We start from the raw sequence: 17,218 nt of genomic DNA, 5'->3' as shown, positions 1-17,218 counted from the left end.
TATTGCAACATTTCCAAAGCCATTGATAAAAGCTGAAACACCTTCATTTTCAACAATAACCTTGTTTTAGACGGTTTGGGCTTTTAAGAAACAAAAAATCGAATCTCTCACGAACCTCACGATGCAGCAAAGAGTTGTTGGGATGGAAATTTGATTCACAATTACACAAAGTAATTTTTGACACCATCATGAGGTTCCAACAGCGTCTGTTCTGGCATCCAGCGGCTGAGTATGAAATGCTATTTCCCGGAAGCTATACCTAAGATGGCAGCCCCATTCCGGTGGATAGGGAGCCTTGGGCCAACAACCTACTGTTTCCGAAACATCAATTTGTTCGAGAATCCGATAATGAAAGAATACGGACTGATTTTACGGCGACGACTCTTAGCGCGAAACAACGGACACGAATAGGAACATGGAACGTTTTAACCCTAGCCCAGCAGGGTAAATTGGCACAACTTGCCAATGAGGCACGCCGCATGAAGCTTGAGATCCTTGGACTGAGTGAAGTCCGTTGGCCAAACTTTGGAGAACACAGAACGCCGTCGGGACAAGTTTTGCTATACTCTGGTTTACGAGGTGAACACGCTCCCCGGCATCGCGGAGTTGGCTTCCTACTAAGCGCTCAGGCACACTCTGCGCTTATGAAGTGGGAACCTTTAAGTGAAAGGATAATCGTTGCCAGATTTAGAACACGGGGCCGAAACCTTACTATAATCCAATGTTATGCGCCAACCGATGCTGCCGATCTGCAAGACAAAGAGAACTTCTACAGTCAACTCAATGCCGTCGTAGATAGAATTCCGAAGGGTGATATCAAGGTCTATTTGGGCGACTTCAATGCGAAGATCGGATCCGACAACTTGAACCATGAGCGCATTATGGGACGCCATGGTCTCGGAGAAATGAGCGAAAACGGAGAGCTGGTCGCAGAATTTTGTGGTAATAACGACATGGTGATCGGGGGATGGCTCATCGACCAGTTCACAAGGTCACGTGGGTCTCCCGTGACAGCTTTACAGAAAATCAATTCGACCACATCTCCATCAGCCAAAAATGGAAACGGAGCCTTCTTGATGTACTGAATAAACGTAGTGTCGATATCGCGTCTGATCATCACCTCCTCATCGGGGAAATACGCCTGCGCATTGCGCGGATTCGTCGGCAGGAGGAAAGAGTTGGACGACGACGACTGGAAGATGCCACGGTGGAAGGTCCTTCGTTGAAGAACTGGAGACGCGTGCTGCAGATATTCCGAAAGGTGCCAGCGTGGAAGACCAATGGTCATCAAGAATGCCTTCATCGCCACCAGCGAGAACAATCTGGGCGAACTACGCACCCAGAGAAAACAATGGATCACCGATGAGACCTGGAGGAAGATAGAGGAGCGAAGAGAAGCCAAAGCCGCGATAGAGCGATCGAAAACCAGAGGAGCCAAAGTCTTAGCCCGTCAACGATACGCGGCTCTTGAGAAGGAAGTAAAACGCTCTTGTCGACGAGACAAGCTAGCATGGGCAGACTCTGGCCGACGAAGGAGAGAGAGCCGCCGCTACCGGGGACATCCGCCTCCTCTACGATAACTCACAACGCTTAAGCGGGGCGAAGATGAATGCAACGATGCCTGTGAAAGACGCGAATGATCAGTTATTGACCGACCCAACTGACCAGCTGAAACGCTGGTTCGAGCACTTCGAACAACTTTTTCAAGTGCCAGCAAGGCCATCACCACCTCGGCATGATCTGCCTAGGATCCGACGTATAACACGCGTCAATACCGAAGCTCCATCACTGCTAGAGATTCAAACAGCCATCCAAAGTATGAAATCGAATAAAGCCCCAGGGGTCGATCGCATCTCAGCCGAGATGCTCAAAGCTGACCCCATGACATCCGCTCAACTACTGCATCGTTTATTTCGTAATATCTGGGACACAGCAACTTTCCCGGTCGACTGGATGCAAGGTATCTTAGTGAAGGTGCCCAAAAAGGGTGACCTGACTGTATGCGATAACTGGCGAGGCATTATGTTGCTGTGTACCGTTCTCGAAGTTCTGTGCAAAATTATCCTAGCTCGGATTCAGGAGAAGATCGATGTGACTATCCGGCGGCAGCAAGCCGGATTCCGTGCCGGAAGATCCTGTGTGGACCATATTGTCACGCTCCGTATTATTCTGGAGCAGGTCAACGAATTCCAAGAGTCCCTTTATTTGGTATTCATTGACTACGAAAAAGCTTTCGACCGTCTCAATCACGAGAATATGTGGGGCGCCCTGAGACGCAAGGGGGTTTCTGAGAAAATCATCGGACTCATCGAAGCACAGTACGAGGCCTTTTCGTGTAGAGTGCTGCACAATGGGGTCCTGTCCGACCCTATCCGGGTCGTAGCTGGTGTGAGGCAAGGATGTATTCTATCACCGTTACTGTTCCTCATCGTAATCGATGAGATTCTGGTAGATGCGATTGACCGTGAACCAAACCGCGGGCTGTTATGGCAGCCTATAACCAGTCAACAAAACCAAATCGTTGGATGTAAACGCGGGCGCCCCTTCTAGTTTCACAGTAGCCTGGCAACCAGTGGAGAATGTTGAAAGCTTCCAATATCTTGGTAGCCAAATGGCGTCAGACGGCGGTACCAAGATCGACATAGGCGCACGGATCAAGAAAGCACGGGCTGCCTTTGCCAGTTTAAGAAATATCTGGAAAAACAGGCAGATAAGTGAACGCACCAAAATACGAATTTTCAACTCTAACGTGAAATCTGTGCTGTTATACGCTAGCGAAGTGGAGAACACTCAACGGCTGCAGGTGTTCATTAACAGATGCCGGCGGTATATAATTCAGGCCTGGTGGCCTCACAACTGAACCTCAAACAACGAGCTCCATCGTCGTTGTCACCAGCAACAGAAATTCGGGATCGGAAGTGGGACTGGGTCGGCCACACTCTACGTAGGGGCGGAAACGAAATCTGTAAACAAGCATTAGACTGGAGCCCAGCGGGACATCGCAACAGAGGCAGACCCAGAGGCTCATGGCAGCGAAGCCTCAATAAAAAAATAAAAGAAGTCGACCGAAATCTAACCTGGCAACAGGTTAAAGCGATAGCCGGGCAACGCTCAGGATGGAAATGTTTCATGTCGACCCTTTGCACCACCGCCGTGTGACGTCTACTGCCATCATGTTTTATGCTTTCCCCATAAACTAGAACTAATATGCTGAGAATTGGGGGATTATACTCTGTCATGTGCTTAGGAATAATTTGTAACTGTACTGTTTTGTACTTTCCATTCAATTCCACGAGACACAGAAGACGGTTTTACAGTTAAGGTCAAAATACGCATCAGCAAACATTACAAAACGTGGTGGAATAAAATGGAAAGTACAAAACTCGTCCTATGACAGTTGAAGGCATTACACTAAAAGAGCTTAAATATTTTTTCTTATTATTTGTAAGTTTCTTTCTAAATCGAAATGAAATAGGTAGTTATATTATTTCTGCACTTCCTCCTCAATCTCTTACAACTTGTCCACGGTACGATCCAACGATATATTTATCATAGGCAGGATGCTTTTCAATCACGCAACGCCAGTACAGTTTTTCTGTGCTGAAAGCTAGCAACGATACCCCGTAGCCGATTGCAAGTGCTATGAAAGCAGCCGTTAGTTTGTGTAAATCCATTGTAGCTTCTTGCGGAGGTAACTCTACATTGGATTGGAATTCCTCTATGGCATCCGAGAGCCATTTTTTGGTTAGTCCAGCTTCCACTAGCGCCCGCACGTACTTGTCCACCTTTGGTTTCAGCGGGGAGTTCTTCTCCATCCCAATCGATATCGGCATATGGACGGCACATTCCTCCATGATATGCAATGTTTCGTGAGCTTTTGTTGATTTCTGTGTTGCTCGAAGCTGTTTCAAAGTGTAAACGTTGTCGTAATATGCGAAATGGCCTTGCACCACTCGTTCTACTGCAGTTTCCACTATTGGCGTATGTTCAAGCTTCTCTCCAATTTGCATCGATACTTGGTCTGAAGCAGTTTGGAAGAATAGTATGTTCTGTTCTCCCCAAGCCCCACACCGAATGGGACTTTCGGCGAGGTCCTTTAGTTTGTCGATAGTAACTCTAGCTACAGGATTAGCTAAAATGGCAGTCAACGATGCTCGATATGCAACTACTAGCAAAATGCAATAGATCCAATACCAACCAGTGAGAAGACGCAATGGCCAACCTTTTGGAAGTCTAGGCAACGAAACTAGCAGCAGCATGCTGTACGTATAAATGATACAACCGGAGAAAGTATCAAATATGTCACGTGGTGGCAGTGGATCCTTCCATGGAAGAGCTTGTCGTTTGAAATGAATCATTTTAAGCATTTTTAATTTATTCTTTTCTGTATCCTCGATAGTCTTCCTAAGCTTCAGGCATTTGAGGTTGCTCAGCTTTCCCTTACATTTCTCCAGTAGGGCATAGAATATCCAAAATTGTTCCCTTCTTTTGCGTTTTCTGGGTCTTTTTGCAATCATATCTTGATCACTCTGGTAGGACTTCTCATGGCGCACATACATGAGTAGTCTCGAAAGGGCATAGAAAACAGATCCAATGGAAAACAGCGACGCTAGGACACCGGCCCACATACCTCCGGTGAACGGCAGAATCAATGTCGTCCAAGAGTTGTCCGTTAGGGCTTCCGGAGTTAGAAACGTCAGACACTCGGTGTTGTAAGGAATACTCAGGTCCATGATTTCTAAATGATACTGCGTGTAGTGCAGATCGGCCAAGGCAAAATCAGCGCGTCCTTCATTCTGGAACGAACAAAATAATCATTCTAACACTAGCATAAAAACCAATTTAATTCACCTAGTAGTGATACAGTCTTTCTCGTAATTAGCCAAAATACCAACCGTGTGTTGTTCAGTGTGTTGCCACATACTTAATTGCAAGTTTACAGATACGTGTTTCGAACTCAACAGTAAGGCTGTCTTCAGTGTATAACGACTTGTGTCGACTAATGTCAAGTCAAGCGATTCCACTTAATTTTCTTTTTCCACTATATGTATAAATTTATGGATGCTGGGTCATTAGGGCGAATGGTCATTAGACCGAACGGTCATTAGGCCGAATGGCCATTAGGCCGAAAGAGAACTGGGGAGTGAGAAGTGACTAGTGCGAAGTGAGGAAGGAGAAGAAAAGAAAAAGGAGGAAGAAGGAAGAATAAAAAAGGAAAAGGGAGGAAGAAGTAAGAAGGAAGAAGGAAGGAGGAAGAAGGAAGAAGAAAGAAGGAAAATAGAAAAAGGAAGAAGGAAGAAGAAAGAAGAAATAAGGAAGAAGTAAGAAGGAAGAAGGAAGAAGGAAGTTGGAAGAAGGAAGAAGGAAGAAGGAAGAAGGAAGAAGGAAGAAGGAAGAAGGAAGAAGAAAGAAAGGAGAAAGAATAAGGAAGAAGGAAGAAGGAATAAGAAAAAGGGAGAAGGGAGGAGGGAGAAGAAAGAAGGAAGAAGGAAAAAGGAAGAAAGAAGAAATGGGAGGAAGAAGTAAAAAGGAAGAAAGAAGAAATGGGAGGAAGAAGTAAAAATGAAGAAGAAAGAAGGAAGTAGGAAGAAGGAAGAAGGAAGTAGGAAGAAGGAAGAAGGAAGCAAGAAGAATGAAGAATGAAGAAGGAAGAAGGAAGAAGGAAGAAGGAAAAAGGAAAAAGGAAGAATGAGGAATGAAGAAGGAAGAAGGAAGAAGGAAGAATGAAAAAGGAAGAAGGAAGAAAGAAGAAGGAAGAATGAATAATGGAGAAGAAAGAAGAAAGAAGAAACAAGGAAGAAGGAAAAAGGAAAAAAGGAAAAAGGAAGAAGGAAGATAGAAGAAGGAAGAAGAAAAAAGAAATGAGAGGAAAAAGTAAGAATGAAGAAGAAAGAAGGAAGAAGGAAGGATGAAGAAGGGTGAAGAAAGAAGGAAGAAAGAAGAAGAAAGGAAGAAGGGAGAAAGGAGAAAGAAGAAGGAAGTAAACGGAAAAAAGAAAGAAGAAGGAAGAGGGAAGAAGAAAGAAGGAAGAAGAAAAAAGGAAGAAGAAAGAATGACTAAGGAAGAAGAAAGAAGGTAGAAGGAAGAGGGAAGAAGAAAGAAGGAATAAGGAAGAAGAAGACAAAGGAAGATGGAAGAAGAAAGAAGGAAGAAGAAAGAAAGAAGAAGGAAGAATGAAGGAAGAAGAAGGAAGATACAAGAAGGGAGAAGGAAGAACTTCTCATTTTTCACTTTTTGCTAATTCGGCCTAATGGCCATTCGGCCTAATGACCATTCGGCCTAATGACCATTCGGCCTAATGGCCTCCCAACAAACAACGACAAGCTACAAATAAGCATCTAGGTTGAATTATTGTTTATTTGTGATCTTTGTAGCTGAATAAAATGGATGCTGAATAATTTGCTAGACAAATTTCATTTCAGCATTTAATCTAACTAATATTCGACATGGCCTATTTATTTGTTTACTACCTTTATTTGGAGTCGAACTTACGTTTTCGTTTTATCATATTTCAGCACATTGGGGAAGTTTAACAATGTACTGAACCAATGATTTTTAAAGTTCTCTGTTCGACTATGATGTGATGCTCAAAAATGGTGGTCGAATTGAGTTTGAATAGTAAATTAATAAGCAGGCATTAGACATCCTTCTTAACCATTGGACTACAAATTTATCTGATCTATCGCACAGTGGGAAAAAACATGCTTTTTCAGTTTGAGAGAAAATCTGGGTTCTAGATCTGGGAAATTTGATTTATAGAAAAATAATGATTTATTTTCAAGACATGCTTTTTATTTTCGTGATTTATTAAACTGTCGGAGATTATAACGAACAAAACTGCTGGAGCAATAAAAAAAATCATGCATTCATGCGGAACTAAATTTACTAAAAGCCGGACATAACGCCGTTGAATAACATCGGAAAATTATTGAATCTTTGATGTGTGGAATCCCAATATTATCGCATGGATGTTGATCTTTATTGCGGCGAAATAATTGAAATTATCTTAGCATTTGACAATCATATCGCAACCGATTATCAAGAGATTCTGAGGAAGGCCGAATATACATTGATTTTATTTTCATAAATTCATAAATAGCATTGGGGACGGATTTTATTTTATCGTTTATCGACATTATTTTTACGTATTTTTCCTAGTGTGCGATGGTTATGACTGGTTGAACAATGGTTGAAATAAAAAATTGTACAGTTATTAACAAACTGTAGTTTGACAGATCGACTTATTGAATAAGAGTCCAATTATGATTCATATTCAGCAATAAGATTATTTATGTTATGCATTGAGTGAGCCATATCTAACAAATCAAGGATGGCGCGGATGACAACGTTACCGGCGGATGATCAAATGACAGCAGTTCGAGACCCGATTTAGGAAAATTTTAAAATGATTATATGAAAATAGCAATTCCTTAAAATACGTTCATTGAAGATCTTACTGATGTTACCTTCTATGCGTTATTATTTTCGAAGAATTCACATGTAGCTGAATTGAGGCTTAGTAAAATGCTTATTAAAGGTTTAACGAATCAGTTAATAAAGTTGTTTTTCAAAATGAGATGATGTAGTTGTATAACTTCGCCAAAATTGTGTGAACAAAGCTTGAACAGAAGTTGTGATAAGAAATAGTACAGACATAATTCAACACAGCGCTGAATAGAATCATCACACTGATGTTTGTTCAACTAGTGAATGTTTGTTGGGCTGACACCAAATTTATGTACATCAACTGGTACGTATTTTCTTTCCTTGCAAACTTCTTCAGTGTTTTGTCTGTACATAAAATAAGACTGACCAGATAGTAGAAAATGAAATAAATTCTTAACTCTTCCCTAAAGTGCTATTGAACTTGCTAAAGCGGTTTCTTTGTACATTTTACAATACACGAGAAAAACACCACAACCGTTAGTTGGATGAATATGGGTTTTTCATTAAAAGGTTATATGACATGATTCAAATTTCTTACCATTTCGCCAAGTAGTCCTGTGGCATTCTCGCCATCCGTTACCGTTCCCCACATTGCAATGGCCGCATCTGCCGTTTCATAAAAATTCATTTTGAACTTCATTGCGTCGGAAACCGCTTTGAGTAACTCTATTTCCAAGCCGTAGTATTTCAGGTGCTGATCCGTTTCATTGTGGGTAGTTCGGAATATTGCAGGCGTATGAGCAAGCACTACAACCTTCATCGATTGTCCGTCCAAGTTGCTCGTCTTATCTGTGAACAGTTTTCGACCTTTCCTAAATTTTCCATCATACCAAAAATCAAGTCGTCGTGAAATAAACACTCCCCTGAGAGGAAATGGAAACGGGACGGTGCTTAATTCATAATGATGGCTAGTTTCCATGCTTTTCGACCTGTCAATCACCAGCTCTCGAACGAACACGACATTGACTATTCGTTTCCAAAGAAAATGCAGGTCAGGCACGAACAGGCGATAATCGTGAAGAATGATGAACTTTGCGCGGGTATTGATTATCCTTGTTCTACGGTGTAATCGAAAGCGAAATTCAAATCTAGTCTTACTTAGAATCGATAGTCGATAGTCTCTTACCTATCCCCAAACCGTAGTAGTCGTTCCATTTGAATGCCATTGGCGAGCAACATTACGTAAGCTCCGCAGCCAATTTTCCGAACTTCCTCGAGCATACATCGAACACGTGCACTTGGGTCGAGCGTATCTTCATCATCTGGTATTATGACTACGTAACGCGGGTTTATTCGGATTTCCAGAAAGAGTCGATCTGTCAGTACCCTCTGATAGATAGTGTCCGTGATGAACACATAACAGTGGCCAGCTTTCATTTTGGCCACCAGGTCTACTAGAAGTCGCTCGAGGTCCACGAGATCGTTCTCGTCATCGAAGTTTAAACGATTGGTTGAATTAATCACTGTGGATCTAACGAACATTAGTAAATAAGAACCGATTACAAATAATTGTAGATATTGTTGAATCATCCTGAACAGGAGAGCAAATTGATAAACGTTGACGAACGAACTGAATCAGTTTCATTGCATTGCATGTAGCATGTTGTGAAAAGAACAATTCGAAATGCAAATGAGATATTCATTTTTAATGTCTGCATACTCTATTTAAAGGTTTAGCTTTTTATTGTGTCTTGCAACAAAATAACAACTTTCGTGATTATTTTCCAAGGCTCTCAGGTGTGAAAAATTTATCCGCTCTGCAGTACTGCAAAAGGTCATGATCGTCATAAGACTGAGAGCAAAGCGCCTTTTTCTATATCAGGCTACCAAATGAAAGAATCGTGGGTTTTCGCATAAAAGGCAGTCATGGAAGAATATTGTGCTTTGTTTTATGGATGATCGAGAAGTTATGCTGTGTACATATTATATTCTCTGTACCACAAGGAGCATGTCATTCATTTCATTTATTTAGTTAACATCTAAACAGATAACACTGAATCAACAATTTGACGCCACAATGCACGGTTCGAGGCCGCATCTCTCCATTAGGGTGGCTCAAATTAGTATGGGAAAAACTTTGATCAATTTTTTTGATGGGCCGCCCTCTTATTCGGTTCTATTTGATGCCCTGATGCTCTGGACAAAATTTCAGCCAAATCGGTCAACGTTTGGGCGGTGCTAAGCTCGTTGGAAGTTTACATGGAAAAATGTATGCAGAAACATCCAAAAACAGTAAATTGCAGCTGTACTACACAACTTTCGACGAAGAGCTATGATACTCATTCAGATCTTGGAGAATTTAATACAGAATGTTATGCAGAAAACCGCGAGAAGATTCGAGTTTGCCCGGCTAAGTTATTAGCATTTCTCTGCAGTGGGGTTTAAGCAAATTTCGTTTCTTTTACCTTTGAAAAGAAATAAATTCACCCCTACAACACTCCAGTAAAATGCTAATATCTTTGCGTAATAAATTCTAATCTTCTCGCGGTTTTCAGCATAACATTCTGTATTTTATTTTACAAGAGCTGAATGAGTATCATGGTTCTTGATCGTAAAATGTGCCGTCCAACTTCAAATCACTGTTTTTGGATGTTTCTGCATACATTTTTCCATATAAACTTCCAAAGATTTTAGCACTGCCCAAACGTTGACCGATTTGGCTGAAATTTTGTCCAGAGCATCAGGGCATCAAATAGAACCGAATAAGAGGGCGGCCCATCAAAAAATTTGAAAAAGTGTTTTTTGAGCCACCCTACTCTCCATCCTCGGATACGCCCCACGCTCGCCAAGTCGTTCTGCACCTGGTCTGCCCATCTCGCTCGCTGCGCTCCACGCCGTCTCGTACCTGCCGGATCGGAAGCGAACACCATCTTTGCAGGGTTGCTGTCCGGCATTCTTGCAACATGTCCTGCCCATCGTACCCTTCCGGCTTTAGCTACCTTCTGGATACTGGGTTCGCCGTAGATTTGGGCGAGCTCATGGTTCATTCTTCGCCGCCACACACCGTCTTCTTGCACACCGCCAAAGATGGTCATAAGCACCCGTCTCTCGAATACTCCGAGTGCTTGCAAGTCCTCCTCGAGCATTGTCCATGTTTCATGTCCGTAGAGGACTACCGGTCTTATTAACGTCTTGTTTTTATTTTATCATCAGACTAAGGCCGGAGTGGCCTGTGCTGCACATAAAAGACTTCTCCATTCAGCTCGGTTCATGGCTGCACTTCGCCAACCACGCAGTCTGCGGAGGGTCCGCAAGTCGTCCTCCACCTGATCGATCCACCTTGCCCGCTGTGCACCTCGCCTTCTTGTTCCCGTCGGATCGTTGTCGAGAACCATTTTCACCGGATTACTGTCCGACATTCTGGCTACGTGCCCGGCCCACCGCAGTCTTCCGATTTTCGCGGTGTGAACGATGGATGGTTCTCCCAACAGCTGATGCAACTCGTGGTTCATTCGCCTCCTCCACGTACCGTCCGCCATCTGCAACCCACCATAGATGGTACGCAACACTTTCCTTTCGAAAACTCCCAGTGCGCGTTGGTCCTCCACGAGCATCGTCCAGGTCTCGTGTCCGTAGAGAACTACCGGTCTTATAAGCGTTTTGTAGATAGTCAGTTTGGTACGGCGGCGAACTCTATTCGATCGGAGCGTCTTGCGGAGTCCAAAGTACGTACGATTTCCAGCCACTATGCGTCTCCGAATTTCTCTGCTGGTATCGTTATCGGCGGTCACCAGTGAGCCCAAGTACACGAATTCTTCAACCACCTCGATTTCGTCACCACCGATAGAAACTCGTGGTGGGTGGCTCACATTGACCTCTCTTGAGCCTCTTCCTATCATGTACTTCGTCTTCGACGTGTTGATGACTAGTCCAATCCGTTTAGCTTCGCTTTTCAGTCTGATGTAGGCTTCCTCCATCCTCTCAAAGTTACGTGCCATGATATCAATGTCGTCGGCGAAACCAAATAACTGGACGGACTTCGTGAAAATCGTACCACTCGTGTCTATCCCTGCCCTTCGTATTACTCCCTCCAAAGCGATGTTGAATAGCAGACACGAAAGACCATCACCTTGCCGTAACCCTCTACGGGTTTCGAAGGGACTCGAGAATGCCCCTGAAACTCGAACTACGCACATCACCCGATCCATCGTCGCCTTGATCAACCGTATCAGTTTATCCGGAAATCCGTTTTCGTGCATTAGCTGCCATAGCTGGTCCCGATCGATTGTATCATATGCGGCTTTGAAGTCGATAAATAGATGATGTGTGGGCACGTTGTATTCGCGGCATTTCTGCAATACCTGACGTATGGCGAACACCTGGTCTGTGGTAGAGCGTTCACCCATAAATCCCGCCTGGTACTGCCCCACGAACTCTCTTGCAATTGGTGTTAGTCGACGGCATAAAATTTGGGAGAGTACCTTGTAGGCGGCGTTCAGCAATGTGATTGCGCGGTAGTTGCTACAATCCAGCTTATCGCCCTTTTGTAGATAGGACACACGACACCTGCCATCCACTCCTGCGGCAGAACCTCATCCTCCCAAACCTTGGTAATCACCCAGTGCAGCGCTCTGGCCAGTACTTCACCACCGTGTTTAAACAGCTCTCCTGGTAGTTGGTCAACTCCAGGGGCTTTGTTTTTTTCAGCCGGCCGATCTCCTCCTGGATTTCCTGGAGATTCGGAGCCGGAAGTCGCATGTCCTGCGCGCGTGCTCCTAGGTTCATTACCATACCGCCACCGTTGTCTGCCATATCGCCATTCAGGTGCTCTTCGTAGTGCTGCCGCCACCTTTGGATCACCTCACGCTCGTTCGTAAGAAGGTTCCCGTTAATGTCCTTACACATATCGGGCTGTGGCACGTGGCCCTTACGTGAACGGTTCAACTTCTCATAGAACTTTCGTGCGTTATTAGCGCGGTACAGTTCCTCCGTCTCTTCACGGTCTCGATCTTCCTGCTGGCGCTTTTCCTCCGGAAAATCGAGTTTTGTCTGTTCCGCGCCCGTTTGTATCGTGCCTCGTTCGCCCTCGTGCGGTGTTGCAGCAATCTCGCCCATGCTGCATTCTTCTCCTCAACTAACTGCTCACATTTGCCGTCATACCAGTCGTTTCTCTGATCCGGAGCCACCGTGCCTAGTGCAGCGGTTGCGGTGCTTCCAATGGCGGATCGAATATCTCTCCAGCCGTCTTCAAGAGATGCTGCGCCTAGCTGCTCTTCCGTTGGGAGTGCCACTTCCAGCTGCTGCGCGTAGTCTTGGGCTAGTCTACCGTCTTGTAGCCGCCCAATGTTAAGCCGCGGCGGACGACTTCGACGCGTGTTGATCACCGTCGAGAGTTTTGAGCGCAGACATACTGCGACGAGGTAGTGGTCGGATTCAATATTCGCACTGCGGTAAGTGCGTACGTTCGTGATGTCGGAGAAGAATTTACCGTCGATTAGAACGTGGTCGATTTGGTTTTCCGTTACTTGATTAGGTGATTTCCATGTGGCCTTGTGGATATTCTTACGGGGGAAGAAAGTGCTTCGGACTACCATTCCGCGGGAGGCTGCGAAGTTTATGCATCGTTGGCCGTTGTCATTCGATACGGTGTGCTCCGATGACCGGTCTATACATTTCCTCCCTTCCTACCTGAGCATTCATGTCACCGTTGACGATTTTGACGTCCCGCAGAGGGCATTCATCGTATGTCTGCTCCAGCTGCGCATAGAACGCTTCTTTCTCGTCGTCGGATCTCCTTCGTGTGGGCAGTGCACGTTGATGATGCTATAATTGAAGAAACGGCCTTTTATCCTCAGCTTGCACATCCTTGCGTTGATTGGCTGCCACCCAATCACGCGTTGGCGCATCTTTCCCAGCACTATGAAGCCGGTTCCCAGCTCGTTGGTGGTGCCACAGCTTTGGTAGAAGGTAGCCGCTCGATGCCCGCTTTTCCACACTTTCTGTCCTGTCCAGCAGATTTCCTGCAGCGCTACGACATCGAAGTTGCGGGCATTCATCGTAGATTATCCTATCGCAACCTGCGAAGCCTAGCGACTTGCAGTTCCATGTTCCAAGCTTCCAATCGTGATCCTTTATTCGTCGCCTAGGTCGTTGCCGATTGTATCGAGTCGTATTATCTTCTATGTCGTTCGTAATAGTTGTTTTTAAAGGCGGCTTATTGGGCCTGCGCAAACCTCCTGTCTCGTCGGAGGGCCGTCGTGTCAGGGCTGTTTAGCGTCCCACCCAACACCAGGACTTGGGCTTGCGCGCTTTGAGCGGCACACGGTCGCTTTGGCGGAGCCTACTTGCGGATACATGCAGCTTTTTATAGAGGTTTAACAGGGCCCACTGTCAAACCCCACCACATCCTAGGCAGGCGCCACAACTCGCAGATGGCCTGGGGAGGGGTCGTCAAGCCCTTGGACATAGTCCCTGCTGCCCCCGACGTCTTGTACATGACACATTTGGTGCGGTGGCGAATCTTTTTCGACCGCATTTTCCTCTGGAGCCCGTAGTGGGCCCGACTTCCACAGATGATGCGCCTTCGTATTTCACGACTAACGTTGTTGTCAGCCGTTAGCAAGGATCCGAGATAAACGAATTCCTCGACCACCTCGAAGGTATCCCCGTCTATCGTAACACTGCTTCCCAGGCGGGCCCTGTCGCGCTCGGTTCCGCCCACAAGCATGTACTTTGTCTTTGACGCATTCACCACCAGTCCAACTTTTGTTGCTTCACGTTTCAGGCGGGTGTACAGTTCTGCCACCTTTGCAAATGTTCGGCCGACAATGTCCATGTCATCCGCGAAGCAAATAAATTGACTGGGTCTGTTGAAAATCGTACCCCGGCTGTTACACCCGGCTCTCCGCATGACACCTTCTAGCGCAATGTTGAACAACAGGCACGAAAGTCCATCACCTTGTCTTAGTCCCCGGCGCGATTCGAACGAACTGGAGTGTTCTCCCGAAATCTTCACACAGTTTTGCACACCATCCACCGTTGCTTTGATCAGTCTGGTAAGCTTCCCAGGGAAGCTGTTGTCGTCCATAATTTTCCATAGCTCTACGCGGTCTATACTGTCGTATGCCGCCTTGAAATCAACGAACAGATGGTGCGTTGGGACCTGGTATTCACGGCATTTTTGAAGGATTTGCCGTACAGTAAAGATCTGGTCCGTTGTCGAGCGGCCGTCAACGAAGCCGGCTTGATAACTTCCCACGAACTCGTTCACTAATGGTGACAGACGACGGAAGATGATCTGGGATATCACTTTGTAGGCGGCATTAAGGATGGTGATCGCTCGAAAGTTCTCACACTCCAGTTTGTCGCCTTTCTTGTAGATGGGGCATATAACCCCTTCCTTCCACTCCTCCGGTAGCTGTTCGGTTTCCCAGATTCTGACTATCAGTATGTGCAGGCAAGTGGCCAGCTTTTCCGGGCCCATCTTGATGAGCTCAGCTCCGATACCATCCTTACCAGCTGCTTTATTGGTCTTTAGCTGTTGAATGGCATCCTTAACTTCCCTCAAGGTGGGGGCTGGTTGGCTTCCATCGTCCGCTGAACTGACGTAGTCATCTCCTCCGCTGCCTTGACTTTCACTGCCTGTACTCTCAGCGCCATTCAGATGTTCCTCGTAGTGCTGCTTCCACCTTTCGATCACCACACGTTCGTCCGTCAAGATGCTCCCATCCTTATCCCGGCACATTTCGGCTCGCGGCACGAAGCCTTTGCAGGATGCGTTGAGCTTCTGATAGAACTTGCGTGTATCTTGAGAACGGCACAGCTGTTCCATCTCCTCGCACTCCGCTTCTTCCAGGCGGCGTTTCTTCTCCTGAAGAAGGCGGGTCTGCTGTCTCCGCTTCCGTCTATAACGTTCCACGTTCTGCCGGGTACCTTGCTGCAGCGCGACCGCCCGCGCTGCGTCCTTCTCCTCCAGAATCTGTCTGCACTCTTCGTCGAACCAATCGTTCCGTCGACTTCGACCCATATACCCGACGTTGTTCTCCGCTGCGTCGTTAATGGCTGCTTTAACTGTACTCCAGCAGTCCTCAAGAGGGCCCCATCGAGCTCACCCTCTTCCGGCAACGCTGCCTCGAGATGCTGCGCGTATGCAGTGGCGACATCAGGTTGCTTCAGTCGCTCTAGGTCGTACCGCGGCGGTCGTCGGTACCGAACATTGTTGATGACGGATAGTTTTGGGCGCAGTTTAACCATGACCAGATAGTGGTCCGAGTCGATGTTAGCGCCACGATATGTCCTGACGTCGATAATGTCGGAGAAGTGCCGTCCATCAATCAGAACGTGGTCGATTTGTGATTCTGTCTGCAGTGGTGATCTCCAGGTGTACCGATACGGGAGGCTGTGTTGGAAGTAGGTGCTACGAATGGCCATATTCTTGGAGGCGGCGAAATCAATTAGTCGTAGGCTGTTTTCGTTCGTCAGCTGGTGAGCGCTGAACTTTCCAATAGTCGGTCTAAACTCCTCCTCTTGGCCAACCTGAGCGTTCAAATCTCCTATGATGATTTTGACGTCGTGGCTTGGGCAGCTGTCGTACTCACGTTCCAGCTGCGCGTAGAATGCGTCCTTATCATCATCAGTGCTTCCGGAGTGTGGGCTATGGACGTTGATTATGCTGAAGTTGAAGAACCGGCCTTTGATCCTCAACCTGCACATTCTCTCATTGATCGGCCACCACCCGATCACGCGCCTTTGCATATCGCCCATCACTATGAAAGCTGTTCCCAGCTCGTGTGTGTTGCCGCAGCTCTGGTAGATGGTATGATTACCTCTAAACGTTCGCACCATTGATCCCTTCCAACAAACCTCCTGCAGCGCTACGATGCCGAATCCACGGTCCTTGAGCACATCGGCGAGTATGCGTGTGCTCCCGATGAAGTTGAGAGATTTGCAGTTCCACGAACCGAGTTTCCAATCGCTAGTCCCTTTTCGTCGCCGTGGTCTTCGCCGATGGTTCCGGTGCGTACTATCTTGCTGATTGTTCGTTGCCTATGTTTTTTAAAGGCTGGCTTTCAGAGCCTGACACCAAACCCCCTAAATTTCCGAAGGACCACTCCTCCTTATTTCCGGTGGACCATGGTGCACAGTTTCACTTAGAGTCCCTCGCTGGCACTCGAACGATGATCAGCCGCCCCTAACATGGAGAACAGACGCTGTTGTGAGCCGATCCTGACATGGAGAACAGACGCTCAGTAAGATTTGCACCTCCGAAGGGGAGCAAACCCCCCTTCCCTGTCAGCATACGACCATAGTTCCCACCGGGGTTGGTTACCCGATCTTCCCTAAGGTTGCTCATATCCCGGCCAGCACCGCGGGGAGGTAGGGATAGGAGTTGCTGGGTAAGAGGCTAAAGACCGCGAGATGGGGTCTTTTTTATTCCTTCAGGTACGCGAAGTAACAATGGTACGCTTTACCCAGCATTTGCCGTGCCAAGGAGCATGTACCATATTTGAAACAGGTCGATAGATTGCGAAAAAATCGCGAAAAAACAATTTTCGATTAAAAGTTGTTTTTTATACGGTTTTTTTCATTATAGCAGCCAAAAGAGTGTTATACACCCAGGTTTTTTTTTACACGGTTTGGTTTTAGTCGTTTAAGACCTTCAACGTCAATGAAACAATGAGTTAACCCCACGAAAAAATTCACAAAAAATCAAAGAAAATTCAGGTGGTATTTAAAAAGCTGTGAAAGTTCGGGTTAACCGAGAAATTAAAGAATTCCAACCGTGTAAAAAAAAACCTGGGTGTAATGGATTCAAAGCAACTAATTTGAGTTG

The 17,218-nt window shown here is 46.0% G+C and overlaps 1 protein-coding gene across 1 annotated transcript; it reads right to left on the bottom strand.

Moving 5' to 3' along the window:
- Positions 1-3,503: 3,503 nt before the first annotated feature.
- LOC134210472 (glutamate receptor ionotropic, kainate glr-3) lies at positions 3,504-15,753 on the bottom strand (the record flags this gene model as incomplete). Its single annotated transcript, XM_062686520.1, has 5 exons — positions 3,504-4,336; positions 4,529-4,796; positions 7,985-8,504; positions 8,573-8,843; positions 15,714-15,753. Coding segments are annotated over 5 exons (1,932 nt in total), but the record flags the coding sequence as incomplete, so codon positions are not given.
- Between the last annotated feature and the right edge of the window lie 1,465 nt (positions 15,754-17,218).

Source organism: Armigeres subalbatus, chromosome 2, assembly GCF_024139115.2.
Source record: "Armigeres subalbatus isolate Guangzhou_Male chromosome 2, GZ_Asu_2, whole genome shotgun sequence".
NCBI classification, from domain to species: Eukaryota; Metazoa; Arthropoda; class Insecta; order Diptera; family Culicidae; genus Armigeres; species Armigeres subalbatus.
This window is presented reverse-complemented; position numbering and strand designations above follow the sequence as displayed.